At 38.0% G+C, this 26,744-nt stretch overlaps 1 protein-coding gene across 5 annotated transcripts in view; it reads left to right on the forward strand.

Annotated features, from left to right (window-relative positions):
• USP9X (ubiquitin specific peptidase 9 X-linked) overlaps positions 1-26,744 on the forward strand; it is a 106,707-nt gene that overhangs the window by 22,088 nt on the left and 57,875 nt on the right. For all 5 annotated transcript variants that reach the window (XM_051811647.1, XM_051811650.1, XM_051811646.1 and 2 more), the window contains exons 2-13: positions 2,967-3,220; positions 7,022-7,167; positions 7,481-7,560; positions 11,619-11,731; positions 12,306-12,524; positions 13,652-13,767; positions 13,985-14,236; positions 14,314-14,452; positions 15,983-16,135; positions 19,622-19,726; positions 21,231-21,437; positions 22,276-22,412. In XM_051811647.1, the coding sequence (XP_051667607.1) occupies positions 3,125-3,220; positions 7,022-7,167; positions 7,481-7,560; positions 11,619-11,731; positions 12,306-12,524; positions 13,652-13,767; positions 13,985-14,236; positions 14,314-14,452; positions 15,983-16,135; positions 19,622-19,726; positions 21,231-21,437; positions 22,276-22,412 (1,763 nt within the window). In that variant the 5' untranslated portion in view covers positions 2,967-3,124. The remainder of the gene's footprint in view (positions 1-2,966; positions 3,221-7,021; positions 7,168-7,480; positions 7,561-11,618; positions 11,732-12,305; positions 12,525-13,651; positions 13,768-13,984; positions 14,237-14,313; positions 14,453-15,982; positions 16,136-19,621; positions 19,727-21,230; positions 21,438-22,275; positions 22,413-26,744) is intronic.

The following is a 26,744-nucleotide window of genomic DNA, read 5'->3' on the forward strand; positions in this document are numbered from 1 at the left end:
TATCAAACTAGTTAGGCTGTTCTTGAGCTGAGCCAAACTGTACCTTGGTGTGTTGCAAATCCAAAAAATTGGAATTGAATAGTTTGAATTAAGTGATGGGAATTCAAAGTTTCGTGGTTAATTAGTACTAGAGAGGTTAAAGCAGTAGCATGTTCTCTGTGGGCATGCAGTTTTATGTTTTCTCTGAAACATAAATGGTTAAATGAGTGACTGAAAACAGGACTGGTAAACTGCTGCCTTCTCCTACCGTTTAAAATGCATAAATTGGATTATGATTACACTTACAGAAGTATGTTTATATACTCTGTAATTAGAAGGAAAATACCTGAGCAAGGATATCCTTGCAATTTAGAATATGCAGATACTACAACAATCAATTTACTGGAGATGGAGTGTTTTTAGTTAGCTGCAGAATGAGTGGAAGTTACTTTTGTATCTCTGAGGAGGGACAAGGGATGAACTCCTGAAGTTGGCCTTGTGTTATGCACATGGCCAAGCCAAGTGAAATTCTGAGGAAGCCCTGAAATACAGTTTTCTGGGAATATAATTTAAGTAATATACATGGAGAGTCATGATTAGACTCTTAAGCAAACAATCACTAAATAAGAGGAAGAAAATGATAGGTTAGTCCTTTATGTAAACGTTTTTTACTAGTATCAACAAAATATAAGGAAAATATACAGAACTTTGCTTTACTCTGTGAATTTGCATGATTTTGAATAAGTTGGATATTTCAGTAGTAGCTTTCATGTATTTCCTAGTTAAATTGTGTTACTTGCCTTGAGCAGAATGGAATTTGCAAGAATGCTTTGCCCACACCCTTCAGTTGAGCACAGAGACAAATCTCAAGGTAAATCTACTCTAGTGTCAGTCAGTTTGACAGGAGAGCTGGAGTTTATCCTGGCTCCCTGGCTGGCATTGGGATGAATGCTCTCTGCCCTTGCAGTGTACCACTCCAAGCAATTAAAGAAACTGGAAATAATCAGTCTCTGTAAGTTTTGTGGGTTTTTGTTGTTGTTTCTTTTACTACTCCAAACCAGCTCATTTCATGATAATTCAGCCCAAAGCATTAGAATAAGAAAGGGATGAGATGGAGCAGCTTGCCCTTGGTGTAAGCAACTGTGGACACTTACACTGTGGTGTAAGCAGTCCGTGGACACTTCTTCCTGCAGTTAAAGCCAACCTAGACCAGGATTGGTGCTGAAATGACCAATTTTGCCCTTTTTCTGGACTTTGCTATCTTACTCCTTGTGCCAGCACAAGTTTTCATGTGGTGGTGTTGTGAACCAGATCTGTTAAGGAAGAATGGTGGTGGTTAAAGGAGGTTTATTGTGGTGGTGGTTGGCTTAGGGCTGCTGAAAGTGCAGTGTAAGTTGGCAGCAGTTTGATTTCACTGGTTTGTACAAGTACCTCAAAGCCTCCATCAGGTAGTGCAGGGGAACTGACTGCATTGAACTGCAGTAGACTGCAGTGTGTGTGTGTATAGATGTATGTGACAGGAAACTTAGTCTTGCTAGTACTTTCTTCCAAGTGATCTTTCTAAACCAGTAGAAAACAATTAAATACTCAGGAAGGCATTTTTTAAAAAGCTCCAATTACATGCCAAATACATTAATTTTAAAAGTTGTCTTTAAAAAGTCATTTCCTCCTAAAGAAAATTTCAAGTTGGTAATGCATTTGTTCTGCACTTAGTGTCTTACTAAGCTCTATGAATATGAATTCTGAAGGTTAGAGTTGGATTACAGTTGAGTGTTTTCAAAGAACACAACTTTATTCAAAAGTGAACATTATTTTAGTGACCTTATTAGAGCTCTCTAAATTCGTTGGTGCTGTGAGTATTGGAGACTGGGCAGGGTAGGTACAATGTGTTCAGTCAATTTTTATTGTATATGTAATGCCTTGCGAATTTGCACAGTTTAAGAAAGGATTTTAAAGTGTCTTGGAGGAAGATAACAACTGAAAATTAACTTGAGACATCACAATAAAACACTTATAAATATGCATAGTGTTACAACAGAATTTTTGCTGTTTGAATCAGGAGCTTAGCACTGCCAAATGCCTCTTGCTGAAAGCTCATACAGCTCCTACCACTTTACTTGGCTTTTTAACTTTCAGAGTACTGTTGTTGGTTTTTGTGGTGCTTGGAAATCTGAGTTGCTCTGGGAAATTACATCTCATCTTCTACGAATTACACAATGCCCGGTGTTATAGGGTGAAATTGCTCTTATAACTTAATTCAGCTCCTTTTGTCTGTATATAATGCAATGAAGTTGAAACACATAACAAATATTGAACTCTTGCTATCATGATTACAAGTTCAACAAATCTGATGTCACAGTTTTCCTCACATAATCTGCTAAAGTGCTTGGTGGTGATATGGTGGGCTTTGCAGTGGGGCTGCAAGGCCAGAGAACCCAGGCTTTGGTAGGCAGGTGCTGGAGAAAGGGAATACAGGTCAAATTCCCTGGGTGAATACTGATGTGCTAATGGAAGTTTGGCTACAGGGTCTCAGTCTCAGCTGAGGCAGAATCAGTCTCTAACTCTCAGACATCTGCAGTTAAGCAGTGTCAGGAGAAGATATTGGAAAAGATGACAAATTTGGCTTTTTAGGCTTGTAACCAGGTCATTTCTACCACAGACCTTGAGCAGCACCAAAAATTCAAGTTGAAAATCTACTGTTGTGATTCAGGCACAACAGTCAGAGTAAACAGCTGCATTTTGGATGTGTGCCAGTTTCTCAGAGGTATAAAGGTGATTATCAGTGTAATTTTTACTCAGAACGTTAAAATCATGTCAAATATGTCAAATGTGATTTTGTCAGTTATATTCTATAAAAAGGAATACTAAATCTAAAATAAAAGATTCTCTATAGCAGTGTATTTGTTTTCATAGTGTTCTTTTCCAGGTGTGGATTATGTTTATATGCATGTGTTAATACAGCGTATTTCTTTTTTTTCCACCCACAGGTTATGCAATGGTCTCTGCAAGATGTCATGTTCTTGAGTTGGAGCTTTTTAAGGCAAGCATATGCTGGTACTTCAACTTAACTAAGTGGACTATAATTTCTTCTCTCACATCAACTACATAAGCAGACAAAATTGCAAAGATCTGCCCTGTGTCGAGTATGACAGCCACGACTCGTGGCTCTCCGGTAGGAGGGAATGATAGCCAGGGCCAGGCTCCTGATGGACAGTCCCAGCCTCCCCTCCAGCAGAATCAGGTACGGTATTAACCATCAAGTTGTCTAAAAATAAAGGATTTTGCTCTTTAGAAATAGCGTTTCTGAATTATTTGAATTTGTATATTCCTGGAGATGTCTAGTAAAGTTAGATATTTTTGTGTGTGTGTGTCTGGAAGTACAAAAACATTTTGAGGGATGAAGGCAGTTCTACTGGCAAATTAGACACTGCATTGCAAAAAATACTCACTTTCCAGACAGTGGCATAGTTCCTTCAAGCATATGTATTTTGGATAAGGAGCCTTCTTGGAATGATACCAGAAGCTTCCTCTGAACCGCATTGTTGACATACCTGCCACGGATTGGCAGAACTACTCTCTGTGAGTTCGGTTCGTGCTCAGTTCTGCAAAAGCACTTTCTGGATACAGGAGCTTACATCCAGGTGTCAGCTCTTCCAGAGCAGCTGCATCCAGGTCTCTGTTCATTGTACAAGACTTCCTGAACAGCTTTGTGTGTTTCTGTTGAACGGGTTATCTAGCTTTCAAAAGACAAGCAAAAGCTTTTATATACTATATTATAAAGTGATGATTCTTTTTTGTTGAGGAAAAAAATGCCAGAAAAGGCGCTTTTAAACAGTGCAACTAAAAGCATTTAAAAGAAGAGAGACACTTTGTCACTTAATCCAGTATGAATATATCATTATTTTTTAATACCATAAGGTTTAATGGTTGCTTCTTCCTGAGAATAAATTGTACTTTGCAATGTGTGTGGTGGGCTGACCCTGACTAGCAAGGAAGTCTCCACCCTGTCGCTCACTCCCTCTGCCTCAGTGGGATGGGGGAGAGAATCAGAAGGAAAAAGTGAGAAATTGTATGGGTTGAGATAAATGCAGTTTTATAAATGAAGGGGTGAGGGGGAAACAAGTGATGCAAGTGCTGTCACTCACTACCAGCTCATGGAGGCCCATCTAATCCCCAAGCAACAGCTACCTCAGGGAAAAAAACCCTTTGTTTTATTGTCAAGCATGCATGGAGCACTTCTTTGGTCAGGTCAGGTCAGCTCTCCCCACTGTGTCCACTCCCAGCCTCTTGCCCTACTTACTGCTGTGGGGGCAAAGTGAGAATGACAGGATAGTTAAGGTTGGAAGGGACCCCTGGTGTCATCTAAATCCAACCTCCCTGCTCAAGCAGCATCCCCTTCACCATGTTACTCGGGATTGTGAGCAGGCAGCTTTTGAGTATCTCCAATCTGGGAGACTCTACAACCTCTCTGGTCAGTCTTTTCCAGTGAATGGTCACCCACGCAGTAAAGAAGTTCTTCATATTCAGATGGAACTTCCTGTGTTTCACTTTCTGCCTGTTGCCTCTTGTCATGTTGCTTGGCACCACCGAGAAGATCCTGGTTCCGTCTTCTTGGCACCCCCCCACCTTTAGATATTTGCACACACTGATGTGTTCCCCTCTCGGTCGTCTCTTCTCCAGGCTGAACAGGCCAAGCTCCCTCAGCCTTTCCTCATTTCTGAGGTGCTTCAGTCCCTTAATTATCTTTATCATCTTCTGCTGGATCTGCTCCAGGATCTCCATGTCTCTCTTGTGCTGAGGAGCCCAGAGCTGGACACAACACTCCAGGTGATCCTCACTAGGGTCGAGTAGAGGGGCAGAATCACCTCCCTGACCTGCTGGCAATACTCTTCCTAATGCACCCCAGGATCCCATTGGCCTTCTTGGTCCCCAGGACACTCTGCTGGCTCCTGGACAGCTTGTTGTCCACCAGGACCCTCTAGTCCTTCACAGAGCTGCTTTCTAACAGGTCAGCCCTCAGCCTGTCCTGGTACCTGGGGTTATTTTCTCCAGGTGCAGGGTCCTGCACTTGCCTTTGTTGAATTTCAGAGAGTTCTTCTCTGCCCATCTCTCCAGCCTGTCGAGGTCCTTCTGAAGGGCTGTGCAGCTCTCTGGGGTATCAACCACTCCTCCAGCTTTGTGTCACCAACAAAGTTGCTGAGGAGGCACCTCCCACTTGATCCGTCATTGATGAGTAAGTTAAACAGTCCTGGGCCCAGTATTGAACCTTAGAGGACACCACTACTGACAGGCCTCCAACTACACCCTGTGCCACTGATTACAATCCCCTGGGATCTGCAGTGTAGCAAGTTCTTGATCCACTGCAGTGTCCACTCATACAGTCCACACTTCCTCAGTTTTCCTAGGAGGATGTTGTGAGAGACCATGTCAAAGCCTTGCTGAAGTCCAGGCAGACAATATCCACTGCTCTCCCCTCATCCATCCACATAGTTTTTTCATCATAGAAGGCAATCAGGTTGGTTAAGCATGATTTACCTTAAGAATCCATGCTGACTACTCCTGATCGCCTTCTTTTATCCATATGGACAGAGAAGGCTTCCAGAATGAGCTATTCCATCACCTCTCCAGGGATTGAGGTGATGCTGGCTGGCTGGTAGTTCCCTGGGTCCTCCTTGCCCTTTTTGAAAACTGGGGTGATATTTACTTTCTTCTAATCCTCGAGTGCCTCTCCTGATGGCCACGACCTTCCAGAGATGATCGTGAGTGGTTCATTGTGGTGTGTCCCAGTTTCCTCAGCACTTGGGGGTTCATCCCATCAGAGCACATGGACTTGTGGATGTGAAGTTTAATTAAATGGTCTTTATCTAACCCAGTCTTCTCAACCAAGGCGGGAAGGTCTTCCTTCCTCCAGACCTCTTCCCTGATCTCCTGACTCAGGGATTCCCGAGGACTGGCCTTGGCTGTGAAAACTGAAGCAAAGAAGGCGTTCAGTATCTCTGCCTTCTGTGTAGCCTCTGTTGGCAAGGATCCCTGTTCCATTCAGTAGCAGGACCACATTTTCCTTAGTATTTATTTTGGTTTTGGTGTATTTGAAGAAGCCCTTCTTGTTATCCTTGATATCCTTAGCCAGATTTAATTCCTAACAGGCCTCGACCTTCCTCATTGCATTTCTGCGTACACTGACAACGTCTCTTTATTCATCCTGGGTAGCCTTTCCCTGCTTCCATCTCACCTATCTCTTGCCTGTGTCTGAGTTTTGACAGGAGTTAACAAGGAGAAACACAAGGCCTTGAATCTATGCCAGTGCTGTTCACCAACAGACAAAACACTGATGTGTTTTCCTTGCTGTTTTGGTCACAAATCCAAAACCCAGCACTGTGAAAGGTGCTGTGAAGAAAATACACTCCGTGCCAACCAGATGTGATACAACAGGTGGAAAATGTACTTGAGGTTTTGTCCTCCTAAATCTTGCTATTCTGATTTGAACCTTTATTATTGTCAGTTCATACTATTTGTATGTGTGAATAAATGACATCTGTAAAATACATTGTATTTTGCATGGCCCATCAAAATGGACTTGACTTAGTCATGTTCTTGAAGGTTGGTTAGTAGACAATTACAGTAGTAGGTCATTCATTTTTAGCAAACTTTTAAGAAAGTGTTTTTCATTGTTATTTTCCTCTGTACTGCTGCTCAAGGTTGTATCTCTGCCTAAAATAGTCATCTTTTCTGCAGAAGATTTGTACAAACTGGAGCTCCCGTGTATTTATTTCACCTTCTAGATAGGTGGTCTGCTGAAAGTAGAAGTCTGTTAAAATATACCCCACTTTCCTCACTGGGAATTGTAGCTTATTTTTTAAACTATCAGCATAGAAAGCATATATAGCACATTTTATGCTCTATTTTTTGTTAACAAATCTGAAATCGAAGGATATTATGTTGACACGTGCTTACTTCAAATGAATCTTTGAAACACAATATGAAGGAAAAATGCCAAAACAAGTGCAGGCAGTATTTAAAGTATTTTCCCTACCAATTTTAGACTTCTTCACCTGATTCTTCCAATGAGAACTCCCCAGCTACCCCACCTGATGAGCAGGGCCAAGCTGATGCTCCACCCCAGCTTGAAGATGAGGAGCCTGCATTTCCACACACAGACCTGGCAAAGTTGGATGACATGATCAACAGGTATTTTCACACTGTCTTCAGAGGGTGTAGATTATTTTTGCAAATAGCTTGGTAGTGGAATCAGGATTTTTACATCTTTCTTTCTCCGGATTTCTTGAAATGTTTTTTTTAATTGAGTTAAAGTTGTAAAGAGAAAGGCTCAAAGCAGAGTAGGATTTTGTTTGGGTTGGGTTTGGATTTTTTTAGTGTAGTACTCATCAGGACTTTAAAACGTATATGCTTAACTGATATTAAAAGCATTACAAAAGGTCAAGGATTCTTGATTTTTCAGAAGCACAACTGAAATTTGGGTTGATTTTGTTTTTGATTATAGGCCTCGATGGGTTGTACCTGTATTGCCGAAGGGGGAATTAGAAGTTCTTCTAGAAGCTGCTATTGACTTAAGTAAAAAAGGTAAGCTGAAAAGACAATTAATGATTATTGGACAAGTGTGTAAAGTCTTTTCTTGATCTTTTGAAGCCCTAGTGGAGGCTTAAAAATTCTTAATAAATTCAGTGTTTCTGTTACAACTCTTGCCCTGAAGATTGTTAGATTGCTATGCAAAACCTTCACAGATCAGAAATTTTAGGAAGGCATTAATGTAGTTAGAAATTAGGTGCCTTAGCATGAGTAGGAAAGTTGAATAAGCTCATAGACCTAAAAATCCTGTCATTCCTGTCATACCTGTTTTCTGTTTTCACTTTGATATCAGACTTAGTGGGTTTGGTCTTTATAACAGGTACTGAAACTCAAAGAATTCTGGTTGTTTGTTTGTTTGGTTTTTTTTAATATAAGTTACTCGTCTAACTTTCAAATATCCTGCTGTAATTTTTTGTTCAAATTTGGCATGCACTTACGTTTGAGAATATTAGAGAAAATTTAGAATTTTAAGCAGCATGGCTTAGGCTAATAGTCCTACCAGTGCTTGTTATGTCTGATTTGGAAGTAGGAGGGCTCCATATCAGGACTGTGGATGTGTTTGCTAAATTGTACAAGTCAGATTGACAAGTTCTTCATGTGTTCTGGAAGGTGCTGTCCTCCTGGGAAGTGGCTTTGGTCTCCTATTCCAGTTAGTGTTTGTTACCCCAGTGCTTGAGTAATACTGAAAGTAGATAAAAATAATTTTTTAGGTTATCTGCACTTACCATCTAGTTGTGTCTCAAATATAGTGTCATACAAAGTGTCTGTTCCTACTTTTGCCTGCTGCTGGCCCAGGATGACTTCATTTCCATATTAATAAAAGTGAACCAATTTTAAGGCAGAAAAGCTGTTTGTGGTCATGATATTCTGGGTTATTTTGATTGTTAAGTATTTCTTGCTTTGGAGCACTCTCTGAAGAAACAAATCTTAGGGTGCATCTTTATGATCCAGCACAGGATGGTGACATCGCTGCTGACTTATCAGCCGTAGTTGTGCTTGTCATTGGGGGCTTTATGTGTAGCTGGTTCTGGCAGGAATCCTGAGGCGAGTGTAGGATGTTCAAGTGATTGCATCTGTTCAGGAGCAAAAGAAATGCCAGCTTACCGAGAGAAAATGAGCCACCTTTGTGTCTGGGTTGTTGGAACAGTGCAGTAAAGAGAAATTCTCTGCTTGTGATTTGCAGGAGAGGAGATGTGTGTTCTGCCAGCTGTTAAGTCATCTTTAAAAAAACAGAAATCAAAACCAAGAAACTGTCAATGCAATGAAGTAATAAGAGCAAAATGAGAGTTTTAGCTACTCCTAACATCAACTTACTTCCCCAAAGCATTGGCTTAGTTGAAAGTTCCAAACAAAAACCTTGTTTTTCCTTTTGAAGTTGTTAAAAGCAGTGGAAATGTATTCATATGCTTTATGCACTTCAATTTTTATTAAGTTGTTGGTGTCCAAATCTAAAAGGTACTTCTCTGTTGCTATTTAATTATGTTTTCTCCTGCCCTCTAGATGAATTCCTATGTGTGTACGTATGCAAGGATTATTGGATAAGGAGAAAACAAGGAAAGCTGTTAGAAGTAGTTGTTTAACTGTGTTATCTTTACAGTTACCTCCTAGATTTTTTATTTTTTCTTTGCTACTTGAAATTACATGATGGCTAAGATGGTTCTTTTTAAATAACTTCCAGTTCTCAAGGAATATGATAGGGCGTCACTTGGTGTAACTGGCACTGTTTTGGTAGCTCAGAACTTGGCAGACCCTGTGTCAGAGCAGTGTATGTATAGAGAGGTAACAGAAGTGATTCTGTTGTGTACATTTCTTAATAGATTGAAGATGTGTTCCATTACCGGGGTAAGATCTAAAATTGGACACCTTGCTACCTGTCTGTGGGAATTTTTCATATTCCGAGGAGTTCTGTTTCAAAAAGGAGGAACTGAAAGGAGAAATAGAAAAATAACCAGCTTTTGAAATACATAAGCTCTGTATTTCAGTCTGTATCTCATTTAAATTGTGAAACAACAGAACCTAGAAAGAGCCCACTATGGTTTTTTTGTCAAGCACCATTTTCTGGTGATTAGGGTTCTTGAATAGCTTTTATTCCTAACACAGCCAGTGGCCCTCAGCATTCTGGAGTGATTCTGGGTAACTACTTTGTGACCCTGTCTATAAAATGAGTGATATTTGCATCCTCTTTAAATCTTTCCAGGAACTAAAATTGAAAGGGACATAACTGAACTAATTGAAGGTAGTAGTGAGAATTAAATGCAAGTGCAAGGAGCAAATTTGACAGAGTAGCATAAATCCTGTCTAGACTGTGACTCGCATTATTTTTGGCAGGTGCATTTATTTATGGAAAATTCTCTTTTTATGTGTAGGCATCAACGTATTATTCGTCATTAAACAAGCCATGAGACTATCAAATAATAGTCTGGAGTTATTTGCTTATAGAAGAAAACCTATTTGGAAAATACTATTTAATAGCAAAACTGATGTTTATCCTCACAACAGTCCTGAAATACTTACAGAGTGTTTTCAGTAATGAGATTTGCTCCAGAAATAAAGGTCATAGTGAGTTGGACGCTATAAATTTTAAAGCGAAAAGAAAAAGTTTGTTTGGTTTGTTTCAGGGTTTTTGTTTTTTATAGACCTCTCTTTCAAAAGGATTTTATTACTCCTAGTGTTTGCACTCAGTGTTTAACATGCTGCCAGAACTTTCCAATGTGACACACTCAAGCAAGATGCAAGGCAATTTTTGGAATTTGTAGCTTATTTAAACTGGAAAGAGACTTCACTGCACAGCGTAAACCTTGAGACTTGGTCCCAGATCTGTGTTTTTGATGAATTACAAAGGTTTACAGAGTGGTAAAGAGAGGCCTTAGTGCCAAAAAAAAAAATAATTAGTGTGTGCATGTGCATCCAAAAATTAGGCAGCCCAATAATAGGAGTTGTTGCCAACATCCACTGAAGACTATCTCCATCTCTTTCCAGATGATTCATCTGCATTTCTGTGGAACCACTCCGAGTTCCTTTCTGAAGCTGTATCTTCTGCATTTCCTTGAAATGGTTGTTTTTACCCCTCTTCACTCACTGATTTTTACTGTTAAAAAGTAAATAGGAGATAATATGAAGAAGAATGGAGGATAAAGATTGTACTTATTGTTATTTTTGCTAGTGTATCTGCATGTTGCAAACATGAGAAAAAACCCAACCCCCATCACATCTTTTTAAAAATAACTTAAAAATCATATAAAGGAGTGTAATTTTTTGAGATGGCTTTACTAGAACACTAATCCATCAAGTTTTTTGTCCATTCAAGCTTATGTAAGTTTGTCTTCACAGAAAGCTTTTATAAAAATTAATTCTGAAGCTTTAAACACCAAACCCTTGAAGTCCAAATGTTGTGGTTTAACCCCAGCAAGCAACTCAACCCCACACAGCCTCTTGCTCACTCTCCCCTGCTAGGATGGGGGAGAGAATCTGAAGGGTAAAAGCGAGAAAACTCGTGGAATGAGATAAAGACAGTTTAAGAGGTAAAGCAGAAGCTGTGTGTGCCAGCAAAGCAAAACAAGGAATTCATTCAGCACTTCCCACGGGCAGGTGTTTGGCCATCCCCAGGAAAGTAGGGCTCCATCACGGGGGATGGTGGCTGGGGAAGACAAAGATCATCACTGCAAATGCACCTCCTCCCTTCTTCTTCCCCCTGCTCTGTGTGCTGACCATGACCCCATGTGCTCTGGGATATCCCTGTGGGCAGTAAGGCTCAGCTGTCCTGGCTGTGTCCCCTCTGTACTCCTTGTGCACCCCCAGCCTACTTGCTGGCAGGGTGGTGTGAGAAGCAGGAAAAGCCTTGGCTCTGTTATTGCTGCTCAGCAGTAACAAAAACATCCCTGTGTTATCAACACTGTTTCCAGGACAAATCCAAAACACGGCCCTGTAGGAGCTACTGTGGAGAAACCAACACCGGCACACCAGATCTCTTCTCTCAGCATTTAAAAAGTCCATGTAACAGCTACTGAAATTCCACATTTTGATTGTTGTTTTTCTTTTCTATTTTAAAATAGGCCTTGATGTAAAAAGTGAAGCATGCCAGCGATTTTTTCGAGATGGGTTAACAATATCCTTCACAAAAATCCTTACAGATGAGGCAGTGAGCGGCTGGAAGTTTGAGATTCATGTGAGTTTTTAAAGTTGTGTTTCTGAAAAGGATGGTAATTTAAATAGGGAAAGAGACTGTAAAATCTGAATTTCACTTTTGAAACTCAGCAGTGAACTGTAAGAAGACTCTTGTATGCAGGGATAGGGGCAGGCAGAGGGGAGTCACCTTTCTGTCATTGTTTCACTTTATGGCCTCCAGTGTTTTTGGAAAGAAAAAAACCATGAGAGATGATATGGGGAGGAATGGAACAGCTAGATACATGCTAAGTGAGAAACTGTAAAGATCTTTGTAAGCAAATTTAAAATCTATGAGAAAAATGGGAGAAGAAAGGAAAAGTTAATAGTACAGTGGCGATGCGTGAATGTCTCATCCAAAAACATTTGTCTCTTTTCCCTAAATTTAATTTCTGGCTGAAAACAGATAGTTTAAAGTTTGTTTAAAGCCTTTGTTGGAGGAAGTACAAATTAAAATACAGTGTTGTAAATCTCTTGTGCAACTCTTGCATGCTAGGTACAGATGGTTCAGAGTTTATAGTTCATATTCATTGTACAGTCACCTGCCATGTTCTTAGTTGTTGTTTTTTTCTTAACAGAGATGTATTATTAACAACACTCATCGACTAGTGGAACTATGTGTGGCCAAGCTGTCCCAAGATTGGTTTCCCCTTCTTGAACTTCTTGCCATGGCCTTAAATCCTCACTGCAAATTCCATCTATATAATGGTACTCGTCCCTCAGAAACAGTTCCTGCAGGAGTCCAGCTCGCTGAAGATGAACTTTATGCCCGTCCTCCTGACCCACGATCACCAAAGGTATGAGAACCTTTTCAGACTGTGGTTTTAATTTCATGCAGTGTTAACTGATGACACGGTAGCTGTAGAGAAGTGTTTTTAGAAGGGGAGGGGAAAAGCTGCCTTTATTCTCTTTATCTCTGAGATGTTCCTCTGCTTATGACTCCTGGTAGTGATTTAAGGTGCAGTTCCCCTTCTAACTCCTCCCATCTTTGGTCCACAATCAGATTGTGCCATGTGTTTCTGTGATAAGCTGGCACAACTCTCTTGGAATGCTATTCCCACTGTGTTAATTGGCTTGCTTGGGTTTGCCAGTTGATGGATTTGCCTTCTCACTTAACATGATTTTGTAGATAGCACATTTTGAGGAGGGGATTATGTGATAAAGTAGGAATTTTCTCTGCATTTTCTAATAGTTTCCAATGATGGGAGAAATGTTTTTAGTTGGACATGGGATGCTAGTGTCTGTGGGTTTTGGGGTGGGTATGAATGAAGGTTTGGTTTTGAGGTTTTTGTTTGGTTGTGATTGTTTGTTTGTTTGTTTCTGTAGGTGTGGTTTCTTGGGGTTTTGTTTTGCTTTTTTTTAATGGGCAGTGCAGATTAGCAATTTTCTGGTTCCTGGCTCTGAACTTTTTCAAAATTGAGCTCCAAGTGGCATTGATATGACATCAGGAGTTAATTACATTTTTTTGGCTTTCTTCCTTTTTTTTTTTCCTTAGTAGAACTGCCAGCTGTTAATATGTAAGAACCAAAGATAAAGAAGTACTAGGACTTCCTGGCATTGCTAGTGCTGTTTAGAAGAATGTTATTTTGCATTTTTAATGTCTTTATATGTGGCATTATCACATCCAGGGCCAAGAGAAAGTACCAAAATTGTCATGCTTTCTCTAGTAACTCAGCAGCCAAAGCAGAACCTGAAGTATAGTCAGTTTTATTCCTATGTATTTGATAAATTTCTTTGAACAGCATCTGTTCTTTGACATGATAACAGGAAAGATCTTGTTGCCTGTTTTTAAGCATTTCCTTAAAAATGAAAGCTGTTGTGTAAAGACTTTTTTAAAGCAAATTTTTGTTATTAACAGGTACTTGTAAGTATTTCTAGGTGGTAATTTGTAAATGTCAGAAAATAATTGTTTGTTATATTGCAGGGTTGGCTTGTAGATCTCATCAACAAGTTTGGCACATTAAATGGATTTCAGATCTTGCATGATCGCTTCATGAGTGGATCAGCATTGAATGTTCAGATCATTGCAGCTCTCATCAAGTAAGTTTTTTTTAAATAAAAAAATATTCTGTTAGCACAAAGCTTAGTCTTTTTTTGAAGCACTTCCCCTCACTCCATCTCTTAGCTGGTTGTGTTTACCTTCACCGTTTCATGTACTTCTAAGTAGACATGAGTTTCTTGAATTAATTGCACTGTACTGTCATGATATTACACAAGTACTGATTATGGCACTTACCCCTTTTTCTTTCTTTTCTAGGCCATTTGGACAATGTTTTGAATTTCTAACATTACATACAGTGAAGAAATATTTCCTTCCAATTATAGAAATGGTTCCACAATTTTTAGAAAATTTAACAGATGATGAACTGAAAAAAGAAGCAAAGAATGAAGCCAAAAATGATGCTCTGTCAATGATAATCAAATCTCTAAAGAACTTAGCTTCAAGAGTTCCAGGACAAGAAGAAACTGTAAAAAATTTAGAAATATTTAGGTTAAAAATGATACTTAGGTAAGATGCTACTTCTAATATGATATGCCACTGCTGACATTTTTTTCCACACTTCTTACATTAAATCTCTCTCACAGGTTGTTACAAATTTCCTCTTTCAATGGTAAAATGAATGCACTAAATGAAGTTAACAAAGTAATATCCAGTGTGTCATACTATACTCATCGACATGGTAATCCTGAAGAGGAAGAGTGGCTTACAGCTGAAAGAATGGCAGTAAGTTCTCCTTTTCACTGAAGTTCATTGAATAGATTTTGTTTCTCCTTATTACTTTAATTATAGAAGTAGCTGTATACTGTGGATACAGCACACATTGCTTATGTTCATATCTAGTGTTAGAAACAGTAGGTGTCATGTGAAGGTAATAAGTTATTTTAATAGTAGCCTTTCTGTGAAAAAAAGGTTGTATTTGTGTCAAAGCTGCTACTAAAAACATGCCTCAAAAATAGATCCTTGAGTATTGTGTGTTTTATATAGTGTTTTAAAAAACCCAAACAAACCTACATAAAAAAAAAAGTGTGATTCCTTTGAAACTTCAGTACCACAGTAACTGGAAATTTAATGGTCATTTAAATAAGGATATAGTCCGAGTTTTGTGGTCCAGCTTTTTCTCTTTAGTGTTCCAAGTGACTACTCTGCTTTTCATATTTCAGAAACTGGATTCTGTGATACAGAAAGTTCTAGATACCACATTTTTTTTGTTTAGTCTTTACATATTTTGAATACTGTTGCTTGAATGTATACATAGGGAACTATGAAAATGAGTATTTATAAAGTTAAGAATGATTTTCTCTTCATCTTTGTGAAATTTAGTCATGTTAAGTGATTTTTTTACTGTTCTGCCCCGTTGCTGTGACTGACCACCTGTTGTGAGGTTTGTAATTTACAAAAGGACATCTGACAAGAAAGAATAACTGCAGTGTGATTTTTTTAAAGCAGTAGGAGGAAATAGGTCTCTTTTTTGCATATTCCCTACAGTTTGGCATCTCAGACAAGGCCTGTGTTTTTAAATGAAAACTTCCAGATTTAAGTATTTCATGAAACTCTAGATTGAATGTTGTAAGTCTGTAATCAAGGAGACTGTTGGAAGCTGTGGTGCTGTGGATGTTTGTTTTCTCTTTTGGTGTTCACAGCACACCCTCCTTTACTTCAGCTGGAACAAAACAGTCTGACCGTGTCAGTGACACCACTGAAAAAATTGCGTTTTCCTAAATATGACTTGAATATTTGTCTCTAATTCAATTAGAAGGATTTCAAAGCCTATAAGTGGCAGCACTGAAATAATCTAATCTTTTTTATATTTCAGTCCTTATGTCCTTTTTATGGGGTATGCTGTAGGCATAGCAGTAAAGTTAGAAGTGTCTTAAACAGTTTGGTTTTGATATTTAATGACTGTGAATTGGAATGTAAAAATTTTGTTCCTTGCATAGAGGCGTTAACTGTTCTTCACATTGACTTCTTATGTTTGAAGTCGTTTGAACATTTTTATACTTTGAGTTCATGATTTTAATATGCCTGAAAAAAATTTCCCCTTAGGATATCACAGTGATGAGCATAATGGATTATTTTTAATGCTAATTTTTTTTTTTTAGGAGGAAATTAAAGTTAGGGATAAATACCTTCCCCTTGTGCTATATTTCTCTTGCTTAATCTGTAACAGGTTGAATTTTTTCTTTGTACTTTAAATGTCAATGATGGCACCTGAATAATTTGAGATGGCACTACTTTTTCTTTTTTTATATTCAGGAATGGATCCAGCAGAACAATATTTTATCAATTGTGTTGAGAGATAGTCTTCATCAACCTCAATATGTAGAGAAGTTAGAGAAAATTCTCCGTTTTGTCATCAAAGAGAAAGCCCTTACTTTGCAGGATCTTGACAACATTTGGGCTGCACAGGTAAATAATTCATCTGCTCGTCTGCTACTGCACGAGAGGGATGTTGTTGTATGTCATGTATTGAGAAGACAACCTGGGCTTCTTTTGCTTAGTGTTTGACAAAACTGAATTAAAAATTGAAATCAAATAGTGTTCTTTTTTGGGGTCCTGGATCTCAAAACTGTCTTCTCAAATGTCTTCAGCGGAAGGGATCAGCTGCACACATATGGAAAGTCTAAAGGAGCAGTTCAGAACATGGTGCAAAAGTTACTCTTTCTAAGTATTAAGGAACCCGCAGTGTCGAGCAAAGACGTGATAATGATACTCTTAATGCATTTTAAAATATGAAGTTATGTGTTGCTGATCTCTGAGTTCACCACAGTTGTGTAAATTTTTCCTGGGCAGAGCATAATTAGTAAGACTTAAATAATAATATAATGATGATAATAATAATAATGACTGTTCTAGAAGTTGTTTAAGTGCAAATTCTTTTCTTTGTGTTGTAAAGATTATTTTTGAAAAATTACAAATTTTGCCGTATTGACTTGTTTACTTAAATGATTGGTGAAGCTGATCTTCCTAGCTGCAGGTTGCATGAGTTTAATACACAGAATGGGCAGCTGAAGAGACAAAATCATTTAGAATTATTGACAATACAGAAATAAAAAGTCATTTTAGGATAGAGAACAAGCACAAGTACATAGATCCTTTTTCATAAATAATGGGTAGTGAAAGTGATTGTAGGAGTAAGCCCTCAGGCCAGTCTTTCAAGTCTGGGAAGGCTAAATCTGATTAACAACACAGAGAGCTGTACTGGTTTGGGCAGGGACAGAGTTAAATTTCTTCACAGTGGCTTTTGTAATAACTGTGTAAGTAAGGCAAAAGATTTACCTGTTGATCTCAACCCACAAATTTTCTCACTTTTACCCTCCTGATACTCTTTCCCCATCCCACTGTGGGTGGAGGGTGAGTGAGCAGCTGCATGGAGCTCAGTTGCCAGCTGGAGTTACACCATGACAAGAGCTAATACAGGAGTTGGGTGGTATTATATCCATAGTTTACATGTGTTCATGCTGTTCTGAAAATGTAACAGTTTGGCTTAAGTGGACTTTTCCAGATGTCCCTGTACTACTTTCAGGTTGCACTTCAAACACTTGAGACTGGTTCAACTAAATTCATAATGTCTAGACTTCAATTCCATCCTGATAGTAACTGCACAGGCTGAAACTCAATAAAGTCTTTTCTCATTATCCCAAAGCCCTGTTCAGAAAATTGCATCAGGTAGCAGAGCAATACACAGATTTACTTGAATTAGGGTCTGTGATTACAGTTACTTTTTAGCTTGTGATCTGTAGATACTTCCAGACTACAAGGTGTCTGTGGGGCAAAAAAAAGAAACTTTGAGAGGTTAGTTTGCTGCTAGTAGGCTTATTTTAGCTGTATTAGATCCTCACTTTTGATAGTAGTTTTGCCCTGTATTTTTTTTGTGAGGAAAAATTTATTTGTGAGAAAGTAATTCTTATTCAGGTAGATGGTTTCACTGCGGCTTTAGCCATGGAATTAAAATAGACTAAAAATTAAGAATACTAAAATCTGCTAGTACAGAGTAGTACAGAATGATTTTTACCAACTTCACTACTCCCTGTGTACAGTAGTTTTTAGGAGTTCTTATTAAGTGACTGTGGTAAGAGCAGCTGGAGCATGAAATTCAGTAGCGAGGAGTTGATTTACTGTGTAGCTTTATGTAACAGGCAGGTTATTTTAGCTCGGCCTCTGCTGCAGTGGTGAGGTTTTGCTTTTGGGCTCAAGTCGTTGTGCTGCTGCACCAGAGAATCTTAGTTAAAAACTAGAATAAAAATAAGTAGTTTATTAAAGTGATACAGTCACGTTGCTTTTACTTTTAGAAGGCAACCTGAGTTTTAATTTTACTAAAGTGTTTTCATGTCTTACAAAGCCACTGCTCACAATATAGAAGTGTATTTGATTCAGAGAGTAATGCTGGAAGTCTTTAAAGGCAAGCATTAAGTTGCAGCCTCTGGAGTTGCAGGGAAAGATCCAGCAGGACAAGACACAAAATGGCAGAGGTTGAGGTCTTATTATTCTGGAGTATTTAGTTGGAACTTTACAGGCACTTCCTTGTTTCTGCACAGCAAGCTGGGATGTCACTCACCATGTTCCTTCTCTCCTCCCACTGTCTGGTAGTGCTTCCCCATGTCTGTCAGAAACCTCCCAAGACAAGAGTTGCTACGTGCCTTATTCTTATTCTCCTTGCTCCCCCCAGGAGCTGTGCATACTTCTGCTTTTATTTGTTATATTATAGATGCTCTTTTTGCCCTGCATGCTCTCAGGTTTTTTCTATCCAGGAAATGGTCTGATAAGAGAAAGAAATTATACAATATTTTGCAGAATCGAATGGGTTTAGTAATTCCCCCTCTCATGATCTTACCCATAACATGAAAACCAACATTACTACTTAAATTCACTTTATTTCAAATGAAAATTTATGGCACACTATAAAGAGTTTAAGGCACAGCATGTAACAAAGCTATTAGTCTCTTTTTTGTTTTTAAGTGAGTTACTGATGCAAGCTTTTAGAAGGAATTGAATTTCAAAACTGCTTACACATGTATTTTTAATAGTGTACAAAGATTAATTACATCAGAATGTGTATTCTAGGTATTTGGTTTGCATTTTTTTTATTCCTTGCTTACGGGAAAATTTTCTACAGTGAATCAGTTGATTCACATAGTCCAAATTTGTTCGTTTTGAGTGCAGATGTAAAGTACAGGATGCTTTTTTTCCCCTCATTACCCTCCTCCTTAAATGTCAGAATTGTCTTGTACACCAAACTCTGGGTTGAAATGATGTCTAGTGTAATACTGAACATCTTGTCCTTAGTTGTTTAATTGTTAGATTTTTAAGATTAAAAGCTGCTGGACTTTCAAATATGGTCTACCAACAAGTTGTTTGTAATAGAAGGCTTTAGTTGTCTGTGAATGCACTATCACAAAGGAAGTACTTCAGCCTGAGAAATTACATGGAAATACTAAAAATTGATTTACAGGTTACAACACCTCAGTGAAATTCATTGCAGAAATGGATTTTGAGTCCTTTCTTGATAAAAAGAAAGAAAACCACACAAAACAACATTAAATTAAAATACTGATTTGTAAGTTAAAATACCCTTTTAGACTTTATTGTTCACTGTCCCGGTTCAATTTTGTAACAAAAAAATAAATATTGTGATGCTGCAGTATTTATATTCTAAATAAGTACTTGTATGCACGCACACAGAGGACACTTAAATACTTACACATACGAGGGAAATCTAAATATTGTGAATTCCCAGTGAAGCAAGTATTCAGTTTGCCATGCTGCTCCCACAGCATCAGCTCTTCTTACTGGCCACCTCAGACAGTCTGCTTGTAAAAATGATGTTGGATGTCTTGCTGCTTGACTTAAATATGAATTGCTACAAATGGTGGATTCTTTTTCTCTTCTGGACAGGCAGGAAAACATGAAGCCATTGTAAAAAATGTACATGATCTCCTCGCAAAATTAGCTTGGGATTTCTCTCCTGAACAGCTTGATCACCTATTTGATTGTTTTAAGGTAATTATGTGTGTTTTGACTGTAATCAGGAAATGGGTTGTGAGGTTTCATGCAGATTTGTGGCTTTCTCAGTGTCTTACTTTCTACTTATTTTAGATAGTTGTTTTCCGTGTGTTAAAAGACTTCTTAGTGTGTAGCAACAGTCTCTAATATTCAGTTCTAGAAATGCTTTTCTTTAATGAGCACTCCTTGTGACATTTTCTAGTTACTTCCTGTCTAAACAAAGGCTAATGATGCTTGTTTAGTAGACAGTTTTGTTTTCTGGTTTGAACACTTTGGGGTCATGCACATCTGTTCAAGTATTAACGTGTTAAAGTTACCTAATAACATTAAAGTTACCTTTAGCAATCCTAGGAATATAGAATACCAAATAAAATAAGTTATTTATCCTACATACCTTTTTACATTTGTTCCAAATTAATAAATGTTGGTGATTTAGTAAATGATGTTTTTTCTCCTGGCATTAGAGTAGGTTTTGTCAGGTTTACCAGGCAGTGCTGCTTTTGATCTTTAAGTGGAGGAGATCAAGGACTTCCGTTCCACACTCCACCAACTTCCTCTTTATCATGTAACGATTTTTCTCTGTTTAGCCCACATACAGAATGACACAGCCCCAGGAAGATAAAGTTGAATGTTTATAAACATATAATGATTTGATTTGAAATCCCAAATAACTTGTTTCTGAAAGTTCAGTTACTCACGGGCTTTTTATGTATAACATTTAACATTTACAGCTTCCAGTAGTGGGGCTCTCTGGCTTGTTTTACTGTTTCACTTTCGGGACATGATCTGCTGTTTCACTTTTAGGACATGATGAGCTTTGTAGTCTCTGTTTTCTTTTTTCAGATAAATGCATTATGGGCATATTTTGGCTTATGTGCAATTTGTGCTCTCATTAATGGGGTCCTGTAGTTTGGTGAATATGGGTCTAATGTTCTGTAGTTCAGATGCTGAACTCAGCGCTCAGAAATTCTGTGTGTAAACTTTTTTCTCAGACCTTGAGAGATGGATATAAACTGATGTTATACTGAAAACTTCCTCAGAGAAAAGTTAATTTAATTCAGAGGACATTTGTTTTGGTCAGATTCAGAGGCACACATGATACTAAAATTTTACTCACATAGTAATTATAAGTTATCTAAGAAGTTTTTAAAGAATAAGCACAGGAGTTTTGTGAAAGCATTTGCAAGAAACAGCTGAGACCACTGGCCATTGGTGAACTTGTCAGTGGTAATGTTAACTTTTACAAGAACATCTTAAACAAAGAGCTGCCTTTTTTTAAACCTCAAGTTGAATACACTTTAGTTGTAAACACTAGAAGAGCTCTTCAGTTGTGTCTGGCTTATGTACTGTGAGCTCTAATGTGCTCTTTGTTTTTAATGAAAGAAATGAGAGTTCTTCATGTAGTTGCATCACTTCTTTGTTGCATCATTTGTTAACAGTGCAAGTTATGTGTGGAGTTTAAAAAAAAAGACTTTTTTATAATATTTTTTTTAAATATTAGGCAAGTTGGACGAATGCAAGCAAGAAACAGCGTGAGAAACTGCTTGAGTTAATTCGCCGCCTTGCAGAGGATGACAAGGATGGTGTGATGGCACACAAAGTGCTGAACCTTTTGTGGAATTTGGCTCACAGTGATGATGTACCAGTTGATATCATGGACCAGGCTCTTAGTGCCCATATTAAAATCTTAGATTACAGCTGTTCACAGGTGAGTGATCTGGTATGTTGTGCTGTGAAAGAAGTCACTGAGTTTCCTTCCGTTCTCCATGAAAAATTGAAGGGATTTGGTAATTTAACAGAAGTGTTCCCTGTCATAGATTTGTATTATTGTACTGACAACCTGGTGCTTTTAAAATGTTATGGGGCATATTTTAATTAACACAGTTAGTGTTTTAATTGGAGGGAGTGAAATTCATCAGTTTACCTGTCTTGGTGCAATTGCTGATGAGCACACTGGGAGAACTGGAATTGGACCCTGCCAAAGTAAATAGGGAGAAAGGAAAAGCAGCCCCACTCCTCCTGTCTTTGCTTTTTCCCAAACTCAATTATACTGATCTGTTTTGGTGTTTTGTTTTTTTCTCCCAGTAAGTCCTTATATGTCTTGTATAATATTAGAAAGGACCTAGCAAAGGTCCTTTCCAAACTACTACACACGCTCCTTCCCCACCCAAACTTCTGTGGAAGTCTGCCAGAGCAGTGCTTCCTTATGGTCCAAAATTAATCCATTATCCGTCTTGTTAAGTGAAGAAGCAGTTTGTCATTGTTTTTTGGTATTTTGTAACAGTGAGTAGAAATAAATGAAAGCTTTAAGAGAGAGCAGATTATTTAAGCACTTCTTAAGTACTGAGTGCTTGAAGGCACGGACTTTTTAGCACACTGGTGACTTCTGCCAGCATGTCGTGCTGCTCAGATACTTTCCTTATGCTTCAGAACTCAGGTGATCTAGCATTTGTTTGGTGTTGTATGTGTGTTCTGTCTTGGAAACAGTGAGGGAATTATAATTTTGCAATATACTTGATTTTGATTATGAACTGCTGTTCTTTAAGGATCGAGATACACAAAAGATCCAGTGGATAGATCGTTTTATAGAAGAACTTCGCACAAATGATAAATGGGTCATTCCTGCACTGAAACAAATTAGAGAAATTTGCAGTTTGTTTGGTGAAGCACCACAGAACTTGAGGTAAGAATTGAATGCAAATGAAGTTTCCTCTGCCAAAAGGCAGATGGGTTGGAATGAGGCAAATTTAACTTTTTTTTTTTACAAAAGGTCAGTAAAACTTAGGTAAAACCATAACCTGTGTTGGAAGATGTTCTTGAGTTTGTTTTAGTAAGGATAAATAACCTCTAAAAATTCAGGCACCTAAGTTCAGTAAGAGACCATTAACTACTTCTTCAAACATGCTTTTATTAATTTTTATAATTGTAGTCTAGTGGAAAATCTGAGTTTGTTTTTCTGTTGTTCATGGACTTCCTTGCCTAACAATGGAATTAGCTTACTAAGTATAAGTATATTTTATGTTTTTGTATGGATATTTGCACACACATCCAAAACCACAAACATACCCACCCATCCCTGTTCTTTGATGACAAATTCATGCAGGTCATCTAGTTTATATGCTTGAAATCAAGGTGACTTTTTAGTCTGGGAAAAATACTCTACTGATTTTTCTCTCCTGAACGGAATTGTTTTACTGGGGGGAGGGAGTTTGCTTGTTTTGTGGGGGTTCATTTGATGGTTGTTTTTAAAAGGAAATAAAAATGAAAAGCAGTTGTCTGTTTGGACTTGTTAAAGTGTATGTGCTTGGTTTAGTTATTTTAAATGTCTTCTCACTGCAGAAATAGCTGAAATTCCGTGCCCCTAACAGTATTTGTATCCACATCAGAATTTTTACAGACTCCTGAAAAATATTATTTGCTTATCAGGGGTGCACAAATCAGGGGTGCACAATTGCTTTGTCTTAAAACTTGTGAGCAGATAAACTATTCAAATCAGTGTTGCTGTTACAGTTGGTTTACAACAAAGATCAAGTCAGGGAAAGTTAAGGAAAATAAGCCTCAGTTTGCACAACACTATCTTCTTACTGATACCATATTCAGGAGCTGTGATAATACTGCATTCCTGGCTTTTAGAGTTTTCTTTATTCATTTAGTTTGCAACATATTTCTCAGCTTTTTCATAACATTTTAATCCTTTACAGTTTCACATTAATGATTGCTTGAGGTTTATCCAACAAGGTCACAGAGTCACCTGGTAATTAGCAGAAAAGTTTGTTTTTTGTGTCCTGGAGTCCTTAACCTTTTTTGTGCTGTAAAATCCAGGCAAATCAAGCTACCTGATCGTGCAGAGTGGTTGTTCAATTTGAATGCTTTTAACACAGTGCCTTTAACAAAGATGCTTTGCTTTAAGTAATTATTGAAGCAGAGCTCATTCCAGGTACTGATTTAGGTTTCTGCTCTGAGGTAATCTTGGGAGGAACCAAACTTCTTTTGATTGTGGAAGTTTAGGTTTCCTGTATGGTCTGTGTACAGTTAGATGGCTTGAATGTTTCTTGTCTTTGTTTATCAGACCATCTCATCCTCAGATTTCTGGGCAGTCTGCGTTGCAGTGTGTAATAACACCTCGTATTTATGCAGGATTTGAAAACAAATATGGCAGGAAAGTAAACTTGGAATTGAAAGTTTTAATCAAGGGACTTACAAAGACCTCTTCCTGTGGAGCATCCTTTGTTAGCAAGATACTGTTGAGGGAGTTTTTTTAGTCAGATATTATTACTGCCCAAGTAGCTGGGAAACCTACTGAGTGAAAACATCATTTTGAAATAATCACTGACTTTCCAACCTGCCTAGTTGTCTGATAACTGTTGATAAGGTTTGGAAATTGTAATCTATGCCTCCCATACCTCTTTCTATCACCTTACCTTATCTAACTTAAAACTTTAATACCTAACATCCTTCTAGCATTTGGATCGAAAACAGGTCAATGTAGGTGTATGTGACTACTGCCTGAAAAACATGTCTGAGAGCTTTCTGTGTGCAACAGTAGTCCCATTTTCTTTATGCTGCTCTTTTGGGGTGGTCCAGTTGATTGGCAGTGGCAATGAAAGGTTCAGTCCAACAGCAAAGGCTGCTGATCCTTGGCAAAACTAAGTATAAATTGTCTTATGCCATTGGCACTGTAGAAATTCTTTTGGGAGGGAGGTTTTAATTGTTGCTAGTTATTCATGCAGTTGAACAAAGTGATGAATTCGTTGTACAATTGCTATGGCAAAATTTAGCTCCCTGACCACAGAGAAATGCTACATGTTTGGGGAAGTTCAGCTTAACCAGAATTACAACAGAAAATAATTCTTATGTAAGTTCAAGGACTCTTACAGGTGCAAGGATGCTTTTTAATACTGAGAAAGAGTCTATTACTCGACATGCTGATCTTTACTGTACAGATAATTAATCATCTTAATTTTCTCTGCGTTGGCTGATGGAGGTAGAGCCTCCTGTAGACTAATGTCAAGCACTTAAGTTTGACCTGTATCTACCTGAGCAGTAAGAGATCCATCTCCTAAATTATTTGCCCAGAAGAATTAATTGAGCATTGACAGTTCAGGGGTTTTGATAGTGCTTTAGGGCAACAATGATGCTTCAAGTCACTTTTTAGCCTAAGTAGTAGAATTTGCTGGGATCAGTCACTGCTTTTGGATTTTTAATGGTACATAGCATTTGTTCATTTAGCAAAACAACTCTCATCTTCAAAAGCTGAGTTATATGGGCAGAATTATTTTGGGCAAGATATATGTGCAGATAAATAATTTTTTTAATCCGTTTAAATTAAGTTGTTTGGAATTTTGCCTTTGTCAATTTGCCATTATTTTTCTCGCAAATAAGCATTCTGGCTATGAAATGTCTTTTGTTGTATTGCCAAAATACTACTTCATCCATTTCAAAATGCTATTTTTTCTTTTTATACATTAGCTTTGGGTATCCATTTAGTAGAAACACAATGAAAATCTGAGTTTTGCTGTTAGCTTCAACTTTTCTTGCTCCTCAGTTGTTACACATTAATGAGTGTGTAGTAACTAATGTGTAATAATATTACACATTAAACGAATGTGTTCTAATGGCAACATCATAATACAGTCTAACCTTAGATGCTTAAAGAGAATTTTAGTTGCATGTAGAATTTGCTTAAATACTAGAAAACATGCTAAAAGAGCTTGTCAGATCAGCTTTTTTCCTGTGCCTGAAGACAGTAATTTTGCCTTTGACTTCATCCCAACAGATGATCAAAATAACATCTTGAATGTTGCTCACAAACACAGTGTAACAGCTCACAACTCGTAGCTCATAACTCTAGTTATTACAATTATTCAACTTTTAGAAATAGTTGCTAACCAAGGTGAATCTGTGTGCAAATTTACTGTTTGTGCACGTCGTTGAGAAAGGAGAGAAGTAAATAATATCTAACACAGAACATTGTAGTCTTCTGCTGGTAAAGCTGTTGTGTTGCTGTACTTTGTGAGATTGATACAAATGCTTAATATTATGAGTATAAATATACACTTCAATATCTTGATTCTGCAAAACACTCCATCTTGCTTCTGTTTGCTCCTTTAGTTGTTTCATAATATGTATTTCCCAAATAATCAGTGTTCTTATTTACTGTTACCCTTTGTGAATGCAACTCTCTGTCTAGAGGTAACATCTTGGGTAGTCATAACATAGAGACATCCAGCCTTTTCCTGTGTTTGCTGCTGGTTTATTCTGAGTAAGGAGGGTCGGTGGAGATGGAATGAAACATAATTGGAAAGTTTCTTGAAGTGAAAACAAAGAATTTTTTGAGTATATGAAGTTCTGTATGTTTTTTCTTTTATGTGTCCATCCATTCTGTTTTCTCTCTGACGGAGATCTCAGTTTCTGGGTTTCTTTTTAACACAATTTGTGTTTTAAGTGCCCCTTTCAAACTGTTTTAGGAAATTCTGCGTATTATGAAATTCAATCTTCTGAAGACCACAATGCTTAGGAGGGCAAATTATGTTGGTTGCAGTTAACAAAATTATTGGCAGGGTGTTGATGGCTTCTGTCTTTTAAACCCAAATTGGCAATGATCTTTGGTCCAGTGAATCAGTTTATCTGTTGTTGTTACATCTACAGTGAAATGTGGTTATCAGCTGCAAGATCATTGTCAACTGGTGCTGGAACTGGCATTTTTTGCCTTCCCCACTGTTCTCTAAAGGTGTGGGGATACTGTGGAGTGCTGTAGGTCTTGTAGTGTGGAGACCTTCTTTCCTAGGAAGGATGAGGATTCCTACCTGTAATCCATTCAGGTAATTCTAGGGTCTACTTTTTGAAGTGTTGAAGGAAAAGAGAACAATTCTGAAATGACATTTTTCTTTCCTCAGGGCAGGCTATGGGATCAGCTGAGTGCTAATGAGGAATGTCACTCTTCCCCCTGACACCCACTTGTTTTCTTTTTTTCTCTTTACCATGGAAGAGCAGCACTAGTGTGCCTTGTTTATGC

Source organism: Manacus candei, unplaced genomic scaffold (genome assembly GCF_025592945.1).
Source record: "Manacus candei isolate 608988 ecotype Guabito, Panama unplaced genomic scaffold, ASM2559294v1 h1tg000083l, whole genome shotgun sequence".
NCBI classification, from domain to species: Eukaryota; Metazoa; Chordata; class Aves; order Passeriformes; family Pipridae; genus Manacus; species Manacus candei.